Here is a 21,988-nt window from a genome sequence, read left to right as displayed (position 1 = left end):
AACCAGCACGACGGGAACTTGCCATTTCTGGTTACTAGCTCAAGCACTGTAGAATCACGGACGTCAGGTTGGACAACTGGTTCACCATAAACCGGAGCAAAGAAGTCGCAGAGTTGTCCAGTGGCATTACGGTAATCTGGGAAGAGGTGGCAGGAAATGACACTGGTGGGCGGCAGGAAGGCGATGTTGCTGCGCCATAGATAGATGTGGCGGATGATTCCGCTGCCCGTCTACATCGAGCGAGCAGTTCATGGTGTTGCCGGAGCTTGGTATCCGCCGCTAAAAGGCGTGCGATTTGTTCGTCGACTGCGGCCATATCGTCCTGCGGTAGTTCGGGCACATTGCGCTGCTTTGTTGGCTGTTTTCGGAGGCGTTATTTTCGCACAGTATGGTTAGAAGGCTGCTGAGCTGAATGATCATGCGAGGTGCGCTCAGGAAGCTCCGGCTACTCGTCGTCATCTCACTGGGGAGCTGCGAACCGATTGGATGCCTGCAATGAAGTTATACTGTGATGTGTTGGTCAATGCTTAGTTATTCGACGACGAGCCTTTTGTGTTGCCTTTTGTTTTGTAGGACAACTTGGAGATTTTACCACGTGGTCGTCGAATTTACAGAACCCGCATCGATAAGCAACTTTACCTTCCGATGTACCCTCACCGGCAGCAGTGAAGAGACAAGATTTGCGCATATGCCCCGTAAGGCAGCTGTTATAGCAATATACCGCACTCGGTTTATATGGCCGAGGCCGTAAAATACAGCCATGATTATACAGACGGGCTGGTAGTGTCAGAGGGCCTTGCAATGTGACTATGCAAGAGCGCCCCTTTCCCATGCGTCACGTCTGGAAGACACGGTGCGTGCGACAGTACAGCTTACGTTGGAGTGCAGTTTAATCCTGGGTGATGTCGACGCGTTAGACAACGCAGCGCTGCGAGTCGGTGCCTTCGACTAAATACATTTGTACTGGCACTGAGATTTCGCTTGTAAGTGAAATACTCCCGAGCGTTTGCAGACGTTCTACGGCAGTCACAGTCGGAAGCCACACAGCAATGGTGTTGGACTTTGTCCTGGCTGTGGAGACCCGAAAACCTTTGGTTCCGAGGCACGCGTCCAAGTTAGCCTGTAGAATCTCCTTTGGTATATCCACGAGGCTTTTGTTGGCCAGAGATTTAATGGTCACTTTGTAAGATGACGATCCAGATGTAGGCTCAGCTAAGTTCTCGATCGTAAGGCAAGTGCACTTGCCTTGAGAGCCATCACTTGCCGAAGATGGAATCGGTTCACTGTCAATTGAAGGGCGCCTGTGAGATGCACGAGTGCACTTTTGCACAGCTAGAGGTGCTGATAAGTTCATTGCAATGTTCTGTTTATCATGCCGTGCGGTCTGAGGCCCATCCGAAAGTGTAGAATGGACGACCATTGGCCCGGGGGGCAGATCACTTACGAGCAGTTCGAGATTTCGGAAAGGAAGGAGGGGTGCATCTGCCAATGAACCGGGAGCACAAAGCTGGACCTGTCGCCGCTGATCAGGTGTCGACTGCGTGGCAGGTGTTGCCACGATCGACGCCGGAAGAGCTACCTCCGCCAGCGTGGCAGCCGAGGCACTAAGCCTAGCGTCAGTGCCCAGCTCAGCTGCAATCATGACTTGTTCCCAGGATGCCTCGGACGGTGAGAGGACGTCTGGAGCTTCTTCAGAAGGCGAGGATCTACTTCTCTTCAAATAGGGCGCGTATTTACGTGGATGGCGCTTCGCGCTGTAAAGGCATGGCTTCACGCTAAGGAGATGCTTGCGCCATGGTCGGTGAACAGCTGCCTGCGCAGTACACCAGAGACTACGCTACTTCCTACCAACGCATATTTAGTTCTCCTTGATGGCAGTTGTGCCATTGGCGGTGCGGGCTGGGCAACATTATTTTTCTTTCTTTCTCTCTTCCCACACGAATATATGTCTAGCGTAGTGTTTTTTGGCACGGGCAAGGACACCTTATTTTTCGTTCTTTTTATAGTCCCACAATATTTTTTCTCTAGCGTTGTGCCTCAGGCGTTGCGGGGCTAGGCGACATTGTTTTTCTTTCTCTCTCTCTGCACACACTCTACCCACACTCTCTGCCCATGTCTCTAGCATAAGGACGCTGTATTGTGTTTGCGGAAAATCATCAAATCGACGGATGCCTCCCGAACGCCCTCTAGTGTCTCCAGTATTTAAGATTCACAAACAGTTGAATACTTAATCAACATCTTAAACTCACGTCAGTGACACAAGCATCAACACAGCCGTAAAGGGATCGCCTCAATGCCCTTGATGTCTAGTTTAGAACTTCTATTTGGGCTAGATGGTTCATTTTGATCCAGGTCATGAAAGTGCCTCCTTAAATTTTTTTTCTATATCCTGCGCAGGTACAAATCGATGCTGTGAAACCTGTCGTGACGGTAAGTCATCGCCCTCATCCTAAAATGAAAGTTGTTAAATAGTAACCTTCCGAACCAGGCAGCAGAGTTTTCTGCTTCTTCCCCTTTTTATGTCGAGTCTCACGTCCTCTGTATAGAATACCAAAAATACAGCGGCGAGCCAGAAACAATCCTAGTTTTCGACGGCCATCAGGAGTAAGGTTACAATTGTTAAACGGGTGAGTTGGGAAACATGTTCTTGAGGCTAACAGCGCATAAGACAAGAACAAAGAACGAACACAGGACGAGTGTTCGTCCCTTGTTCATTTCTTTGTCCCTGTCTATAGCGCTGCTACCCTGAAGAGAGTAATGTTACGATAGGCAGTGGGTCCTTACAGGCAGTGCGGGAATGCATGTACTTAGAATAAGTAGCGGCTGTTCACTCGGGCCACAAGAGGGAAATAAGTACTTTAATAAGATAGAGTGCATGACATGGACTCTCAGGTGATGGAGAGCCGCTTACCAGTATCTGACAAGAGGAGAGTATATTTAATTGCTCTATCTTGGCGCTACTTACCTATGAAAATCAAACGTTGAGGAATCGGTAGAGGGATCGACCTAAATTGAGCATGATGAAGCGACTAATAGAAATGAAGGTGTTAGGTGTAACCTTATGCGACAAGAGCGCAATGTGGTTCATGAGACACGTGCAAGGCCTCACTCCATATTCAGGTTTTTTTCTTCTAATAAATTTTTTTGAAAGAGGCAAAAATTGTGCGGAGTGCACTTCGTGACAATGCAAGTGTAGCAGGTACAGTAGGAATTCAGACGAGTGGGTATGATTAGGAAGTTTGCTGGGGTAACCTGGTCGCATCTAGTAGAGGGCAGGGTTAAAAGGAAGAATTTAGGTGAGGCCTTTGTCCTGCAGAAGACGAAGTTAGGCTTATGAAGATGTTGACTTCTAGAGTACATATACTTACGCAATAAATCGCTGACACAGCTGGCCACAGAGTAACGCTGCATATGAAGGTATACTATATAATAGTCAATATATGATCTTCTTAAAAAAACGCAACGTTTTCTCGAGTGTATTCTTTTAATGCATTATTCAACCTATACCGCGAATACTAATCTCAAAACATCAGGCGATATGCTTCTTAGAAGATAATAGGCCGATGTTAAAGCCACTGAACAGAATTATATTTTCTAGTTAAACTAAAGGGCTTGCTTGAGTTCACCAAATCAATAATTGGTTGTTTCTATTTGGCCACCAATGTCAACATGTATAATATACCTAGCCGACCTTCTTCATACATATACCGGCAAAATTTCAGCTGAATTAAATTTGCATTGATGAAGCTCGATATCTGTGATTTTTATTGCAAGCCTGTATCCCGGCTGCTTTCCTATTTCGCCAACAGAAGCTTTTTTCATCGCAATAATTTATTTTATAGATGCAAAACTCTCGTTTCTGAACAGTAGAACGTTCTTGCAGCCTAGTCGGTTCAATTCAATGAGCAAGTAGGAGTGCGCAAATATAGAAGCGACAGCGTCCGTGGTGTCGTTTTCGTTTTTATCTCCTGTCCTGTCTTGTTCGCGTAGTCCTAAGTTCTGTTGCTGCATGTTCGTTCCGCAAAAGGACATTAATTCTGGTTGCTTGGTTTTCAACTTATAAATGAATTCAACAGATATATTTTGTACTAAGATTGATTACTTGTGCTTTTTCTTGGAAGTTCTCTCTTACGCCTGTGGACAAACAGATGGGCTCAGGCGTATACATCTGCAACAGCATCCCCTTTTGAAATTTTTTTTGCTCACCTTTTAATTCTGAATAAGAATCAGTGGCACCCATTGTGATATGTATGCTGATAAGATAAAAGCTGCTTTCTGAAACAATTTCAGCTCGTTGGCAGGGCGTAAGAATAAAGCGCATCGGACTATGACCGGCACTAAACACTCCCTTGTATTTCAGTGCGTGTACGAAGCCCTCAAAGAACACAACGATGCTGCTGATGTCCTGGTGGCTTACGCTGACATCTTTTACGCGCTCATCAACGCGACCAAGACGAAGTACAGCTTCGCACGTAAGTTGTTATCTGTGTCCCGACTCTTCTTGTTTTAGTGCGCTGGCGCTTAAAGTGGCCATTCGCGCATTTGGGAGTTCTCTGTCTGTCTGTCTGTCTGTCTGTCTGTCTGTCTGTCTGTCTGTCTGTCTGTCTGTCTGTCTGTCTGTCTGTCTGTCTGTCTGTCTGTCCGTCCGTCCGTCCGTCCGTCCGTCCGTCCGTCCGTCCGTCCGTCCGTCCGTCCGTCCGTCCGTCCGTCCGTCTGTCTGTCTGTCTGTCTGTCTGTCTGTCTGTCTGTCTGTCTGTCTGTCTGTCTGTCTGTCCGTCCGTCCGTCCGTCCGTCCGTTCCAAGCTGGTTTTGTACAGGCTGCCCACCGAGTAGCGGACAATCTGCCAACCGTGTCAGGCGGCAGCCCATTTAATCGCGAGGCTCGGGAAGAGCAATCTGGGTCGCAACCCAAGTCCCACCAGTGGCAACGCCTGCCATAGCGCCTGCCTTCTTGCCATGTTCTTCTTTCACTTTTACATAAAACAACACACACACCAATAACCGCCTTAACCTACCAGAGCAGCGCAGCAGCAGAACACGTCATGCGAGCGCACATATCCACATTTGGCCTAATTACCCACATCCACTGACTTTTTTTCATTCCGAGGGCTCAGGAAGATTAAGCTTCTTTACGATCTTCAAACTTGCTAGGTAAACTTCGCGCAAGGTGCGTCCGCTTAAAATCGCATGCCGTAACACCTAAGCGAAGAATTCTCTCGCTGACTACTCGCAAAACCTTCAAATCCATCATCAATAGAAGACTTTCTTTTGGTTTCGCGATGACCGCAGCACTTAAGCCGTCTTCTATTAAAATATACATGTTGTTATCCTGGATTGTTCTGTGGCATGTCGAAATGAAATACATGTGATATTAGACGATCCCGAATAGGATGACAATGTTCAAAAGCATTCTAGCATTATTTTCCCGTTCTGTATTCAGATGTAAAATTTTGCGTTTCTTTTATGTTAATATTGTGTTTATGTTTATTAAAGGCAGTAACACAGCACCTTTGTTGTCGCTTACGTTACTAAAGGCCGAAAATGTAGCGACGAGCACACGCCACCCTCTAGATAAAAAATAGCTGACAATCAAGTGCAGAAGAAATCTTCAGGAACGCAAAAATGTTTTTTTGCCAATGGTACATATCAGAGGAGAACTACTTACACATGGCAGGAATCACTAAATTTATATAACAAAATTTAGCATACAAGTGCTGCTTGCAGAACACGGCTACGACAAAGCAACAGCTCGCATTTCAGCATTGCTGAGCACGATATGTGATAATAATAATAATAATTGGTTTTGGGGGAAACGAAATGGCACAGTATCTTTCCCATATACCGTGGGACACCTGAACCACGCCGTAAGGGAAGGGATAAAGGTGGGAGTTAAAGAAGAAAGGAAGAAAGAGGTGACGTAGTGGAGGGCTCCGGAAAAATTTCGACCACCTGGGGATCTTTAACGTGCACTGACATCGCACAGCACACGGGCGCCTTAGCGTTTTTCCTCCACAAAAGCGCAGCCGCCGCGGTGGGGTTCGATATGTGCAAAAACGCTTTCTTTTTTTCAGGAAGACACCAATGCCGACTACATCAAAGCGCGATTTTTGTATCCACTCCCTCAGGCAGATAGTTATGCACCTTTCCTTTCCTCAAAATCAAGTCTAAAACAATTTGTTTTAAAGGAAAAGAAATGGCGCGAGTTCTCTAGCACAGCTCGGTGGACGCCTGAACCGCACCGTAAAAATTGGATAAAGGAGGGATGGAAGAAAAGAATAAGTCCCACTTTGTTTCTTTGTTTCATGATAATTTAACGTCTCAAAGCGACACAGCCTATGAGGGGCGCCGTAATGAAGGGCTCCGGAAATTACCACCTCCTGGGGTTCGTTAATTTGCACTGACATCGCCCAGTCACAGGCCTCTAGAATTTCGCCTCCAATGAAATTCGACCACCGCGGCCGGGATCGAACTCACGTATTTCGGGTCAGCAGCCGAGCTCCAGCAGCCGAGCACTCAGCCACCGCGGCGGCTGAACGAGGTGTCATAGTGGGGTGCTTCGGAATATTTCCGATAATTTGTAGGTGGACGCTACCGCCTACTTCAAGCGCGATTGAGGTGCCCACTGATCCCCCCCCCCCACATACACACACGCACACACACACTGTTGAAACTCAGGGAGTGAATCTATGAGTGCTCTCGCACTAAAATATTTTTGCTTTCATTCACAGTGTACAGTTACAGACTGCAGAATTTTTGTCACGCAGAATTGCTGCAATCAGCGAAACATTGCCCCAAAAGCCAACTCCCCTAGCTAACCATTATTTGAGCACAACGAGCGGGAGCTAACTTTTCCTTGGCCTGCAAAATCTTTTTCGGTACTCTTAAGAGCCACTGTATTTTATCCGAATCTGCCTTTGCTAACCCGGTACGTTCACCTGCGCAAATCGCATCTTTCCTTTGCCGGCCTCGTCCACCAAGCGAATCTCCGCTATAGGGGCTACCTAGTGTACACAGCGGTCATCCATGTTCGCGTTACGAGGCGTTTTAAAGCGTCTGGCTTATTGTTCTTTACTTCATAACCGTAGTTTTCTTCCGCGTAAGTTATTTTTCTTTTTTTGCAATCTATTTCTTCATTTTTGTTTCTCATTTCGCCTTTGCATTGTGTATCCAGCGCGTTTTATTCAATGTTCCTATTCGTTCTGACTGCACCGTACGCTTTGTTGTCTTCCCTCTGGTGAAAGCTTTTCCACACCCTCATGTGCAGCTCTATATTCCTGTAGCTGTTCATAATCCTTTGTTGTTTCATCCCTATACTATCGCTCTGCGAAATTCGTTTCTTTGTTGCACTAACTTTACACCCATGCTTTTTGTTCCCGTAACTAAGTAAACAACAGTCACTTGGTTTTCTTTGGCACACTCGCTAAACATTGATAGTCACTGTTAATATTATTACCTTGCGTGAAGGAAGTTATCGTTGACTAAGTTTTTTCGTAAAACGACGTTTTGTGCGTTCACTGCAGCAAAGGCCCCAAAACAGAGTGTGCGCGCTTCAACGACGGCGCTCTTCTCGAAACAGCACTTCACCACGGCTAGTTTCAAAGCGCGTTTCGAGTTATAACTTGCACATACAATCACGAAGGTATGAAGACGCAGTTTCTTTTAAAAGCGCTAGCTCTTACACCTCACGTTTCAAGATTTCGTCGGGGCTACTACCACCCTGAGATCACAGCGCCATCTGTGACAGCAACTAGAAAACAGCACATCTCGCACTGAGACTTCTAGCGCCATCTGCAATTTCTACATTCGTTCCCCTGAATATACTCCGACAAAGGGCACCCATACAGAGACAGTTGTGTACCAAATTTGGTAGGCAAATAAAACTCTATAGGTTGTGGTATAGAAGTAAAATCAAATAAATAACAGGTAAACATTATATACATATAATTACCAATTGAAGCGGTACTATATCGCACCGCAAGCCTAATTCTAGGCCCCCCTTGACCCCCCCCAAACGAAGCAAATTCCGTTTGGGGCGTATATCGAGGGGGTTTAACTCGCCAATGGGTGACGTGCATCGCAATTTCTCTGATAGATGGCGCTAGGCGTCAATCGCTCATCTAGGTGGAAAATTTGTTACTTTTAATAACCGCTCAAGGTTTTATTCGCTGGCCTCGATGAATGCGAAAAGACTTTCGTTTTACGAATGATCAATAAAGCTACCGCTCGTTACTTCAAAGTGTTTCAGGCGGTGGCGGCCCTTTTTTGAATGATGGCAGCCATTTCTCAAAATATATTAAAGATACGACTTCATTAACAAGTCCTAGCATTTTTGCTAGCTTTCTTAAGGGAAGGGTGTTACAGGTTCCTCGAATCAGAGCAATACAGCAGGGCGCAAAGATGACAATGGCAGTTGCATTGTTGAAACTAATATTTCCACAATTACTATCGCCTGCGTTGCGCAACCTTTTAGCTCTGCTGGCTTAGATTATAAATGAGAATGGTACTTGGAGTTTTCTTCACAGCTTTTCGAGACGCTGCGGCCTCGACCATACTTCACGCCTATCCTCACAAATAAGGTTATGAGCCGAAAAATATAATTGGTATTCCACACGACAAACCTTCCTGAGAGATATAGGTCTTCGCACTATTGAAAATGCCTTTGGTCGCGGCTGTGTGTTTTATGCAGTGGCTGCTGAATTCAAGTACTCCGTCCTTGCCACAAAGCCGGGCACACTGAAGCTGTCTCGTTGCAACCGTGGAAACTTCAGCGTCTCTTTACCAAGCAGCCTTGTTGGCAAGGTACGACGAAGGGCAGCTGTGCCCCACAACACCATGAAAGCACGCATATCACTTCACCAGTGACGCCACCCCACTGGCATAGATTTCATAACGCTCTGCAAAACATGCAAATCCTCTATACGTTAAATATTTTTGTTCGCTGTGCTGACTAAAATCCAGTGTTACCATAATTCAGTGCAGCTGGGCTAAACGTAGTTGTTCACACAACTGTGGCAAGAAGCGGTACTACTTTCTATAAGGAAACCCCCTGATTGTGTGCAATTCAGAAAAAGAGAGAGGAAGTTTTCTTTTCTTTCGAATCCTTAGTTATGATATGATTCACAGGCCGCACCTGGTGCATAGCCACAGTGATCAATTTTGACGTGAAAAGCTATTTTTTTAGCATTGTCCGTACTGCGTATTGTTGTGCCCGCGCTTCCTTCCTGCTGTGGAGTTCGGCGAAGTTGTGCATGGGGAGGATTCCCTGAGGACCACCGCGAGGGTGGGTGAGCCCTCATAAATATTCATGACTAATATAGTTTAGGGCTCTCAAGTGCACACACCAATTGTTTTTTTCGAGCGCAGTCAGCCCGTCAATAGTTTCCAGTAGCCTATATTTCGAAATTCTCACATGTGCGAATTAGAACTCAACCAAAGCTTAGAATGATTGAGTAAAGGTCATGACCTCGTAAACAGTTCCTTTTATTATTTTCTTTCATGTGCAGTGCAACAGCAACTTCGGCGTCGGCTGCAAGAAGTCAACAGTGAGTTACAACGCGCACCGCACGTTCCTTCCTTTTTCTGAAGCGACAAGGATTCAAAGTATTCGTTGTGGGTTTTCTTTCCTGTGTAATTTTTAAAATTCAGACATCTGGAAACACAGGAAACAATTCTGTCGCAGTATCTGAAAAAATATTAAATAGCAAGTCAATTCATTTGGTGCAAGAATATTTTCCTGAAACATTGCAGTTAGCTCAAATATTCTGTGAATTCCATGTAGCACATACGCTTTCTTGCAGTACTCACTAGCTAAATTATTCCTCTTTAGTTTTCACTAGCTGACGCAAACGCTAACATTCTTTATGCCGTTCATCCGTCTGCCTCCTTTTCCTTTTCTTCCTTTTTCCTTCCTTCTCTTTTTCCAATTCAATGTTTTGAATTCTTCCGCAGATCGTATCTTGTTCTTCCGCAAAGAGAATTAGCAATGCCCAAACAAGCTTATTCGGCAAGCGCATAGCAAATTTTGCAAGCGAGCATCAGTGTTCTGTTCCGAGATTTAAATGTGAGCTAAACAGAAATCTTGAGCGCCACTGCCTGGCTTAGGATATTCAAAGCTTTCAGAATTTTGTATATGTTCCTAACGTCATCGGTTGATTTGATTTGTACATAATGTTTTGTTTCAGACCAGCCTCGTGACTCCACTTGTGAAGTACGTTCTGGTAAGTTCCCAATGTCTCTCAAACGGCTGGTCGAGTGCGCTCGTAAACAGGCGCATTTGTACGTATTAGGTGCAGAATACATGCGCTGTACAAAGAGACTGCAACTCGTTCGTTCCTTTTATAATTGTTATTATGAACCAAGACGCGACGATGCGTAAAAACCACGAAAAATAGTGCCTTCGTGCATTCGTACAAAAACTCGACCTCAAGGCTCCGGAGAAATTCATCCTAGAGCGTATTCACGTTTACAAATCTTGGCAGGTAACGTGCGCAATCGTCAGCAAAAAGGTGAATGTTAGAAGATATGGCAGAAGGAAGGTCATTAATATAGATTAAAAATAGGAGTGGCCCAAGGACCGATCCCTGTGGAACACCAGATAGCACTTTAGCAATCGGTGAATTAGTGTTATTAGCATGCACAAATTGCCAACGGTTTAGAAGGAAAGATTTAATCCATTGGAAGACGTTAGGATCGATATTAAGATGGCTCAGTTTATGTAGTAGCATTTTATGGCATACTTTATCAAAGGCTTCGGAAAAATCCAAAAAAAAATGCAGTCAGCGCAAGATGAGTTGTCAAGTATGCGGTACAGCTTATCAGTAAAGGCAAGTAATTGAGTTTCACAGAGTAGCTAACTCTAGATTAGTTGTTAGAACTAGATCGAGAGTGTTCGAAGCGTTATTTATCGTCCTAGTGGCTTTTGTAACTAACTGAGTTAGCGAAGATGTGGCGCATAGTTCTAAGAATTACTTAGCTTGATGCGAAGGGGGAGATGAAGAAGGCGGCGGAGCAGTCCATAAAATAGTTGGGAAATTAAAATCCCCAAGTATAAAAAGCAGTGATGAAGGAAATCGTGCGCTAACAAGATTTATAGCGTCGTGAAGTTCGTTAGTGAATGTAGACGAATAAGACGGAGAACGGTAACAGACGCCAATAACCAATTTGAGATGACCTATCACTATTGACGCAAAACTTAGTTCTAGTTCGCTGAAGACTAGGATACATGAAGATGGAATGTCTTTGGAAATGGCCAGTAAAGCACCACCGCCACGCTTGGCTGTTCTATCGCAACGATATACCGAATAGCAATGAGCGTTATGGAAGATTTCGGAATCTGACAGATGCGTTGGGAGCCAGGTTTCCGTTAGCGCTATAATGTCAGCTGAGCATGTGTCTATGGCAGAAGATAAAGAAGTATGCTTGTTAAGTACGCTTCTGACGTTAGTATTAAGAACTGATATCGATGATGACAACTGTCCATTACCCCTCGCTATTCCCTACGGTGAAGTGGAAGATCCAGCTACAGAATCCAATGCAGAGTATTCGCCACGTGCCACGGTTTCTTCAACAGTGTCCGTGGTAGGGTTATACATGAAGCATTTTTTATTGATGTGCAGCTTGTTATATCGTATCTTAAAAGAGCGAGGGCCAGCGTGGTTAGATCCGAATTCAAAAAGTCTTTTTCGAGCCTGGCGCGTAGCAGGTGAGAAATCTTCACTGATAGTGATGTAATCTGTTTTAAATTGGTTACGAAGGGTTAATATCTTGTCTTTCATTTTAGTGTCCGAAAATTTAGCTATGATTGGTCGACACTTCTTTTCTGAAAAAACGCCGAGGCGATGTGCACGTTGAATTGGACTCGAGGAGCATACTTCGACAACCTTAGACAAGGCTCAGTCAAGACAAGACGTAGTCGAATATCGGACCTACTTGAGCAAGCCCACTTCATACTTTTCTCTATAATCTCACTCAGTTTCGTGACCAAACATATAAACAAGACAGGGAACTATCATAGACCGCTACCCTGGTGGAAGAAGAGACATCGCTAGTTTGACTTTAATTGCAGAATAGACGCATTTCTTTTCACATAGCTGTCTGAATTCCGGGTACAACATTTTCTGGTCAGTAACCAAATGCAGTCCTTGTTTTCAGGCAGCAGACGCTTTATAGAACATTAGTACAATATATGGCCTTCTATGAAACCATGTCACAGTTCCCTGAAAGCCACGTAACTGGACATCATGAGTTATTCATTGCAGAAGCCTAAGCCGAGGTCACTTGCGCAATATGCCTTCTCCATTTGTTCTCTTTTTTTTCTGCAGTGCCTCGTGAAGAATGCTTTGCCCACCGCCTCTCAGAGTAAGGTCATCGCCCTGCTCTGCGACCTGGTGCAACGTACGGACGTGAACGCCCTGGGAGGCTCTGTCCTTGGAACCGCCATCGGGGACGTCCAGAAATTTCTGTGTAAGTATTTGTGCGCCTAACTGATAGGTGCGTATGCATACGTCCTTCATTTTTGTAATTATATTTTCGTGGATGCTAAGGGTGAATATCAGGCAGTATTGTTTCGCTTTAAATTGGGATTTAAATCGGGTAATTCAGCACAATTTTCATAATTCTGTTATTTTTTGTTATTTTTTTCCTAGCAAAAACATTTTACTCTAAGTGCCTGGTTTTTGTGCGGGACACATAATTCCCTACTTTTTTCTCAGTGTTTCGGTGACTGCAAGGAAACGACAGGTAGCGCAGAAGAGAACTGGTCACTAATATATATTTTTTTCATCTATTAGAAATATTTCTTTGCGAAAGTCATCATTCTCCGACTCAGCATTGCATGCGGGTCCTCCCTACGTTTTAAGCTGCGAAAAGTGCCGCTAAACATCAACGAAGCTATTTTAAACGGACAAGAACCTTAGGGCAGGATATCCTTAGCGTTCATAGCGCTTGACACATGATCATGAGACATGATTGATACCATGATACATGCCTGATCAGGAGCCATGTTTCTGAACATTCCTTGTAAAAGTTATTATTCGACCATATCGTATAATTAAGTTAAGATATGAATAACGAGCGTTAAGAGATATTTAAAGTCAACAGTGGAAAGGAAACTCCTCTGTAACAAGCACAGATTACGCGTTAATTTTCGCGCGATGTCTTCAGCTTATTTAGCAAATAACACTAGTTTTCTGTGCCCTTTCATCTATACGTATGTCTTAACGAGCCTCTCATTTCCTTGCCCTTGTGTGTACTCTAAACAACGAATTTAGTGACAGAAATTGACTTTATCATGATTATCAGGATATGCGAGAGGCGTGCAAGAATCGCATGAAATCAAGTGCGACCAGAAAACGGAGGGCTCTACATATATTGCACGTGGCTACAACTACAAATATAAACGATTAAGTGGCTTACAGAGGGTCAGGCAGCATAGAATTGAAAGTTATTTTTTTTCTTCGGGGCAACGTAATGAGCACAGACAACCGAAGACAAATCCAGTGGGGTAACAGCGCCAACTTCATGCGATGGGTGTCGTGCCAGGAACGAACCTAACCTTGCCCGCGGTGATGCACGATTTAGGGGGCGATTGAAGAGGATTCGGAATGCGGTGAGCTGAAAGGAATCGCGTGTGTAAACCTTGCAGGTGAAGGATTCGATGTCTTTTTGAGCTAGCACCTGAAACGCAACCGCAACCGCCGTTTAAAACCGCATTGACTCTCACGCCTCCCCAAAGTACACAGCACCGTATGTGTGTGTGGGTGTGTGTGTGTGGGGGGGGGGGAGGTAGGGGGGGCTTCCGGCGGCGAATTACGATGTAATTTACAGCGGCGGTTACTTTTTACTCCAGAAACGCTTCCTTTGAAGGAAAAAAACCAACGCCATCCTTGGTAAAGCCCTCGAGGTGTTGTTTGGCTGGATCCGACAAAGCTTGGTGTGGGGTGGGCGAAGGCAGTGGACATTTGACACCTGTTTCCGTAACTTCGCCGCCAAGCACCTCACTTCTCCGACTCTGTAGGCAAACCTAAGCTCTAGTCAGCGACTATGTCACCACTTTATCTTGGTTGAAACGGAACAGCGCAAACGCAGCACGAAGAGAGGAACGTACAACACAGGCACTGTGTTTGCGCCTGTGTTGCGCCTCTCTTCGTCCTGTGTTTGCGCTGTTCCCTTTCAACCATAGTAAACCAACTAGCCCGCAACAACACCCTCGTCAACACTTTATCCGCTGGCGCAGAACGACTTGCCACGCTTTTCTTGACGCTTAATATATTCCAACCTCTATATTGTTGATTTCTCAAAAACGGTTAATCTACCCTTTAAAAAAATGGCGGTGGTTTAGCTTTCATTAAACCGGGAGTTACGCAATAGCTACAGCTGGCCGGGTGGAAATTGGTCACCTGACCAACCACGTGACGAACCACGTGATCACCCACGGCGCTGAGCCGCCGGCAGCTGCTCCGCACCACGTGACAGTGTGGCGGTGCAGCCACAGGGTGGCGGCGCCCCCAAAGCTATGGCGCCGTCACGCTGCAGGCTCGAAATGCTACCGTAATGTAGCTATCGCTACACAATAATTTTCGTTTTCTACCATTTAGATATGACTGCTAACATTTCAGATCGCACATTTAGAGCACTGTGAATGTTCCCTGGCATCTGAAGAGGTGACGCATGTGGTCACGCTTTCGTGGACTGATCTGGGCTCGTTTCGTGCCAGTCTAAGTAAGCTGGTTGCCGTATTGAGGTCGGTACAGTGCTTTCTCTCTAGTTAAGATGGGAGCTATTCCATGTACCGCACCCCTACGGTTAGCCGGGGCTCAGCCCTATCCCTGTGAGACACCAGTTCACCTTGCCAGCCGCCGGCTCAGAGGCTTATCACCCGAGCCTTCACCATCAGGTATGTCTAGGGAACTACTCGGAGCCACCCCAATGCCTGACACAACCAACCCGTTGCCTGGCACGACCACCTCCTATTTCATGCTCCAAAATCCCCGCATCACGAAGTCCTTTCACGGCGACATCTTTGAAGACGTGGAAGACTGGTTCAGCACTACGAGCGAGTTGCTGCATTCAACCAGTGGGATGACGCCGCCCAGCTCAGGAACGCCTACTTCAGCCTAGACGACGGCGCTCGGACATGATTCTAAAACCGCGAACACCACTTGTCTTCATGGAGTGGTTCCGCCGCCGTGTCCTAGAAACTTACTGCAGCTCGGATCGTCGCGAACGAGCAGAACGCGCTCTGCAGTCTCGCGTAGAGCTCCCAAATGAGAACGTTGCAGCGTATGTAGACGACATGACGCGCCTATTCAAGCGCGCAGACCATGCGATGTGCGAGGACAAAAAGCTGCGCCATCTCACGCGTGACGTCAAAGCAGCTTTTTGCTGGCCTTGTCCGCAGCCCTCCGAAGACTGTCGCGGAGTTTCTCGCTGAGTCTTCCACGATTGATAAGGTTCTGCAAAGGCCGTCCGCGTACGATCGACCCGTGTCCGCCGCGTCCGTTTCCGCTGAGTTACATTTAACGGAACCGACGCCTCACTGTTACGCGATATCATCCGTTCGATTTTGCGCGACGAACTGCGCCAGCTGTACAGAGCACCTCCCACGACTCCCAGCTCCATAGCCACCGTTGCCCGCAAGGAGGTGCAGCAAGCGCTTCGGCCGCCCTTGCCTGCCGATGAGCCTCACCCATATCCCCTCCTGCCTCACCTCAACGTCGTCTCACTTACGCCGAAGCCCTGCGGTGCCCTGCTCCCGCTTCGAAGTCATTCGTTCCGGCTCCTGCTGAGATGCCATGGCCGCTTGCATCCGTGGGGCAGTACGTGGAAGCTCCCCGACCATCCGCCCGAAAAGCTGACGTGTGGCGCCGCCCCGACCGCCGCCATTATGCTTTCACTGAGGCGAACCTGGTCATCTCTATCGACACAGCCCCTACCACCCTCTGGGCCTCGAAGGGTTTCCCGCTGATTGTCCTCGACCCCTCTATGCCGAACGACCCCGGGCCGTCGCGGAGTTTCTTGAAGATCAACGCTGGCTTCAGTCTCGTCGGCCGCAGCTCGTTCCTCATTGCCCAGGGGTCGTCCTGAACCCTCTACCGCGACTTTTTCCCGGAGACTGCGCAGGGCCAGTCTAACAGCCCTCGGCGGGAAAACTGAAGGCAGCGACCTTAGGGGGTGGGCTCACTGAACATCGCTGTGCGGGAGGCCCCACATCGACGTGGACACGACATGACGACGCCTCGACGGTTCTGAATTCCGCGGTCACCGTTCACTTCGACATGAACGAAAAGTCGTAAAATCCTCAAGCCATGGTTAACGCCAGAGCTACAAAGAGGAATACAAACCAAACACAAGTTAAATATAAACTTTTTGTGCACTTGGCAGGTTAAGGACCTTGTGATCTTTAAGAAATATAGAAATAAACTGACTAAAAAGCTGTGATTGCACGAACTTCTTATCACTTATTACTTCTGGATGTTAAGAATACTCGACACAGTGTTCTATGGGCAAGATTAAATACACTTCTGCAGAGGGATTGTGCCCAAACCGCATTAACCAAGCTAAATATCAATGGAAAGGAAGTTTTAGGTGTAGAATTGCCTAATGCATTCAATAGTTATTTAACGAACATGCGTGCTTGTGTTCCTCATACTGATGCTTGCAAATATATATGCAACGAAAATGAAGAAACATTTTTTCCGCATCCAGTTACAGAGCGCGAAGCAGTATCAGTGATAAGAAAGCTTAACAACAGTAGTGGCTGCGACATTGATGACAATCACATACGGCCAGTTAAACACACAGCTTGTATAACCGCGCCCATATTTACTCATATCTTCAACGTCAGTTTAGTAGCCGCAGTCTTGCCCGTCAGAGAACAATCAGCAAAAGTTGTTGTCCTTTACAAAAAAGGTGACAGAAGTCTCCTTGAAAACTACAGACCAATTTCGATTCTGCCAGAGTTCTCAAAAGCCTTTTAAAAAATGCTTCATCAGAAAATGTCAAATTCCCTTAATAAATTTAACCTACTAACTCAATTTCAGTTTGTTTTCTGCAAAGACAAATCAATTGAGCTTGCTTTACTCCAAAAAAAGAATAAACAATAACACAACTCGAAAACAAAGGCATTTTTGTTGGACTTTTTGTAGATTTTTTGAAGGCTTTTGACCTGGTAAATCAGAAAAAGATGCTAAATTAATTGCAGGGCTATGGTATTCGTGCAATAACACTGTATTTATTGAACTCTTATTTATCATTTAGACAGCAAGTGTTATTGATTAATGGTATGCAGTCTCAACCGAAACCTCTTTTATGTGGTGTCCTTCAAGGGAGTACACTGTGGCCTTTACTGTTTATTATTTCCGTAAATTATATCGTCAATATTAGCCACAATGCAAAGTTAGTCAATTATGCTAACGATACGACTCTATTTTTTGCTAGTAATTACATTCATGACCTTATGTATCAGTGTTATACCACAATGAAAGCTCTCGAGGATTGGTCCACAGATAATTTAATGCAGATAAACAAGTTTGACTAAAGAGGTCATATTCAGGCCGAAAATAGACTCATGCCATCGCATGTAGATATTATTTGAAACTTGCGTCCTATAAAAATAGTGGAGCCGTTCAAATGTCTCGTGGTAATATTTTCCTCAAATATGTCATGGAACTATTATGTTAACCACGTGTTAAAAAACTGCTCAAATCACTGGTGTAATAGACCGTTTAAAGTATATCCTTCCTACACAAACTAAAGTTATAACTTACAGCTCAATCTTCAATTCACATTTAAATTATTGTCAGTTAGTGTGGGGCACTACAACCGGGAATAAACTTGAACGTATTCATTTAATCCAAAAAGGTATCGCCGACATGCATATTCAGCGTACCGACATCCGAGCGCAGTTTAGCCGGTCTAGAGAGATTAAAGTACATGTTCTGTATAAATCACGGATCAGTTCGCTTTGCTGACACTCGAATTAAGGCGTGCGTGTTTAAAACATTCCTGTAACCTGAAACTTTTCTCTGCAATAAACCGATCGTGTGCATTACATTAATGCTTTCGAAATCTAAAATAAATTATCAAGCTAAACTAAGATAACATAAGAGCGAGTCGACGGGCTACTTTGTTCTGCATGATGAATATGTGCAGCGCAATGCAAATACAAGAGGCAGGGGCAGTAAAAGACAAGCACGGGCGCTGAAACTAAATTTTATTTCGGGGGCAGAATCAATATGCACTCGACAAGGGAGTGGTACATAAAGTTGTTGATCAGAGCACGTGTGTGTCTTTTACAGCTCCTGCCCCTTTTCATTGCCTTGCGCTGTACATTCATCAAACAGACAACGCCCCGGTCATTTTTATTATGGCTTCCGCGAAATAGTTGAGAGCCATAAAGCTGGGCATTTTTCGTGCCAGAGAAAGTACTTGATAACGCGGCATTCACCAACAAAAGTATAGATCGTGTACCCTCCACACGTTTCAGGGAGAATTTAAGGTGAATTTCACAAAGAGGTTTTCTGAATAAAGGTATGGTTTTTGCTGCATAGTATTACAAGTGATGGTGAACACAAGAAGAGTGCTGAATCATCGTAAGTAGTGAGCTGGTCAAATTATTTACCATAAACTTTTTATTGGTAGATTTAGGCGGCTAATTACAATTAGAGATACGTATCTGGCCATTAGTAATGGCCATAAAAGTTTTTAGAATTTCGAAAACGTGATTACCTTTAGTGCAGTGGGTTGACAAATTTCGGTTTCTGGACTAGTTGCTTGCATTGGAGGGGTTGCTGTGCCTGCACGCTTTTTGAAAACTCAAGTATTTTGACGCGATGTACCAGAATTTGTAGGCACACAGCGTGCAGTATAATCGGGTTGTCCATATTATAACTGAAGCGTGTGTTCATAAATACCGACTACAAATCTCTAATTGCAGTTAATAGCTAATTATCAGAAATTAGTTAACCGTCTAACTAGATAACTCTACTCACCTATTTTCTGATGTCCGCCGACGCTGTCAATATTTTGGCACAAAAGCAGCCTTCACAACTATAAAACCTAGATTTGAATAATCATGCCCAACATTCTCGTACAAAAATTTTGATAAATGGAAGATTGTAAGATACTTTTATGAAAATATTGAAGATAATAGTCCATTCTTCTATATGTAACAAAATCTTCCCTTTAAATTGTTTCTATCAGTCGTATCGAACAGTTAAGACGGCAATAGAAAATCAACGGTGAACGCTTTTGACGACAGCAAAAACGTTATTAGAAGAAAATACAAGACTGCCTTCGGGTGATCTGCTGGTATATTTATTGCTATATTGAAATATTATATTTGGTGAAAAAAATTCGGTTCATGAACTGTTTACAGCTGAAAAATCATATTGTCCAGAATTGTTGGGGAAGACTTAGCCTTCCCTGGAAAACCGTTTGTATAGTACGCTGCAATGCACATGGATTTTGAACGAAGAAATAAGGCACAAATATCCAGAAGAGTCGCTTTACTAACCTGTGATTTTTTATATTTGCAGGCTAGAGAAGTTGTCCCTCGTATACTTGGAAACGCCTGGAAAGCCGATAACCTTGCTACTAAGAAATGCAAAATAAAAAACAGTAAGCATTGACTTGCCGATTTCTCTGCAAACGTACAGGTCGCATAAGAGCAGACCAAATTGAACACCGTGCTATTCTTCGCGACTAGTTTTGCGTAAGTGTAATACATGTACCATCAATCTCGCTACCTCCGTGCCAGCGTCTCCTACAGCGCTCAGGTGCTTAGCGCGAGGATGTTGATTGAAATTCGGGGTTATGTCTTCTTGGGCACTCGCCTACTGACCGTAAGGAGCAACATTTTTTCGCCCGCTAGTGAAATGGCCCGCTAGTGAAATTTCACCCGCTAGGGAAATTTCACCAGCTAGTGAAATCGCCGGAGCGGCATGCCGCGTGGTGTCGGTGAATGGCGAACTCGAGATAATAAAAAATACTTAGAACCCAATACTACGGTACTTTCTCTTTTTTCCCACCCTTCCTTTTATGTCTTTATGAGCAGCAGAGCTCGAGGACGAGAGTTCGATCCCGGCCGCGGCGCTCGCGTTTCAGTGGAGGCGAAATGAAAACGGCGCTCATTTGGTGTGCTCAAGACAAGGCATGTGAGTTCAGAAACCCAATAATGAACTTCAGGTCAAGTTTAAAGCAAGAGCAAATAAAGATCAGTTACTTGGGCCTCGAGAAAATCTGTCTCCCTATTTTGCTGGGCACGTGAACAATTTGTGCCAAAAATTGAACGAAGGCGACAGAAAAGAAGAGGCAGAAAGACGCACACAAAGCGTAGAACTTCCAACGCTGTATGTGAAAACAGAGCGCTTATAAAGGCTATCAACATGGCAATGAAAGCATACAGGCAAAAACATCGTGCGTAGGGCAAAGACAGTTTTAACAGGGCCACGGGGGATCAGGACCGATTGAAAACCCGGATGTGTACATCTAAGAATTCGACCCCTTCACTTGCTAAAGATAAAGACGGCTAGATGACACAGTTGTTACCCATTTTGAAGATGAAGTAAGCATCGATAACCTCTCGGTCGGTTTCGAAGCGGAAGCTGCACTGCGGGACCTCATGCTTCGATCGCCGTGTGTCTGGTTTTCACCATCAGCTGAGTTAGAGCTCGAACCATGAAAGAGAGAAAAGAGAGAAAAGGAATCAATACCCATGACCGGGAGTCGAACCCGCGGCAGCGGGCACAGATCTCCTTTAAGGGCCACTCAGCGAGACCACTACGCTATCGCCGCAACTTTTTTTTTCTTTATTGCACGGAAATATTGCCAAAAGAAAAGTCTAAGCACGCTTACGTCACAAAACACCAGGCCACCTTACCCCTGTATGAACCCTCCTTCCCAAACATCAAAAGTCTGGGAGGCACACACATGCATCCAGATACAGTAGCCAGCTAGGCGGCTCTTGCCGGGCACCATGTGCTCCCCGCACCAAAGCGCATTGTTCACGAAACAAAGATTTCGACGACCATGGTGATTCGGCTTGGCGGTCCATCATGCGGCTCTTTCAGAGAATAAGTAGTCCCAGCAATCATATGGCACAACACTGTTTTTCTCCGCGGCCAAAAAAAAAACGAATACTCTAGGGTGTGACGTCAATGTCCTTCTTAATTGTTCGCTGTAAAATGTCCCGGAAGAAGATAGCATCAATGCACAGAGCAAAACATTGGTCAATTGTCTCTGGTGTATTGCACAGGCGAAAATTCACCGCCCATGGCACAAGCATCTCCTTAGCATAAAGCCATGCCTCCACAGGCAGCGTTGACATGTGCAGATTAAAAAAGAATGTTTTTGCGGCAGGAGAAATGCACATTCGTCTAACACGTTTTAAAACATTGGTGTCAAGAAACTTCAGAAAAGGTTGCCGATACAACGGTACAGGAAACAAATACTTTGTGAGTGTCTGAGTCATCTGTCTTCTGGAGAGGCTATACAGGTAGTCTAAAGAAAAGCGCACACCGAGGAAAATGAAGGTGTCAGCAACTTCCTTAAGGAATTCTCATAAAGGCTCCTCACGGGTGATCCCGTCGGTGCGAATAGGAAAGGCAAATGAAGACTGAGACGCTTAATAAGCACGGCAACTAAAAAATAGTGGTTTGAAGATTTGAATAACAAAAAACGCGAGACAAGTTGATGCACGAATAAGTGAACCAGGCCGATTCTACAAGACTCTAGAGAAAGAAATATGTTATCGCGACGCATTGGTTCTCATTAGGAACGCCATACGCATGCAGCAAAAATTTTGTGCATCACCTGCACTTTCTTCCTCGCACAGTGCAGAACGTGCAGCACAACGGCAAGTTTTGCAAATAAAAAAATATTGCAGAATTGACCGCGAGAACACACTGATAGTTCCCTGCCCATCCAAGCTTGGGTTTGTAACATCATGGACACTATCTGAGAATGCCAGGAGGCGCCACTGTTGCGAATT

The 21,988-nt window shown here is 45.2% G+C and overlaps 1 protein-coding gene across 1 annotated transcript; it reads left to right on the top strand.

Moving 5' to 3' along the window:
• Positions 1–4,327: 4,327 nt before the first annotated feature.
• Positions 4,328–19,622, top strand: LOC144103293 (uncharacterized). The gene is made up of 6 exons (XM_077636053.1): positions 4,328–4,472; positions 8,687–8,799; positions 9,504–9,542; positions 10,182–10,217; positions 12,321–12,462; positions 19,536–19,622. The coding sequence occupies exons 1-6, from the start codon at positions 4,328–4,330 to the stop codon at positions 19,538–19,540; spliced, it is 480 nt and encodes a 159-aa protein (XP_077492179.1). The 3' UTR covers positions 19,541–19,622.
• The last annotated feature ends 2,366 nt before the right edge of the window (positions 19,623–21,988 follow it).

The sequence above is a fragment of the Amblyomma americanum genome, chromosome 9 (assembly GCF_052857255.1).
Source record: "Amblyomma americanum isolate KBUSLIRL-KWMA chromosome 9, ASM5285725v1, whole genome shotgun sequence".
Lineage (NCBI taxonomy): Eukaryota > Metazoa > Arthropoda > Arachnida > Ixodida > Ixodidae > Amblyomma > Amblyomma americanum.
The sequence above is the reverse complement of the archived record's forward strand: the minus strand, read 5'-3'. Positions and strand labels throughout refer to the sequence as shown.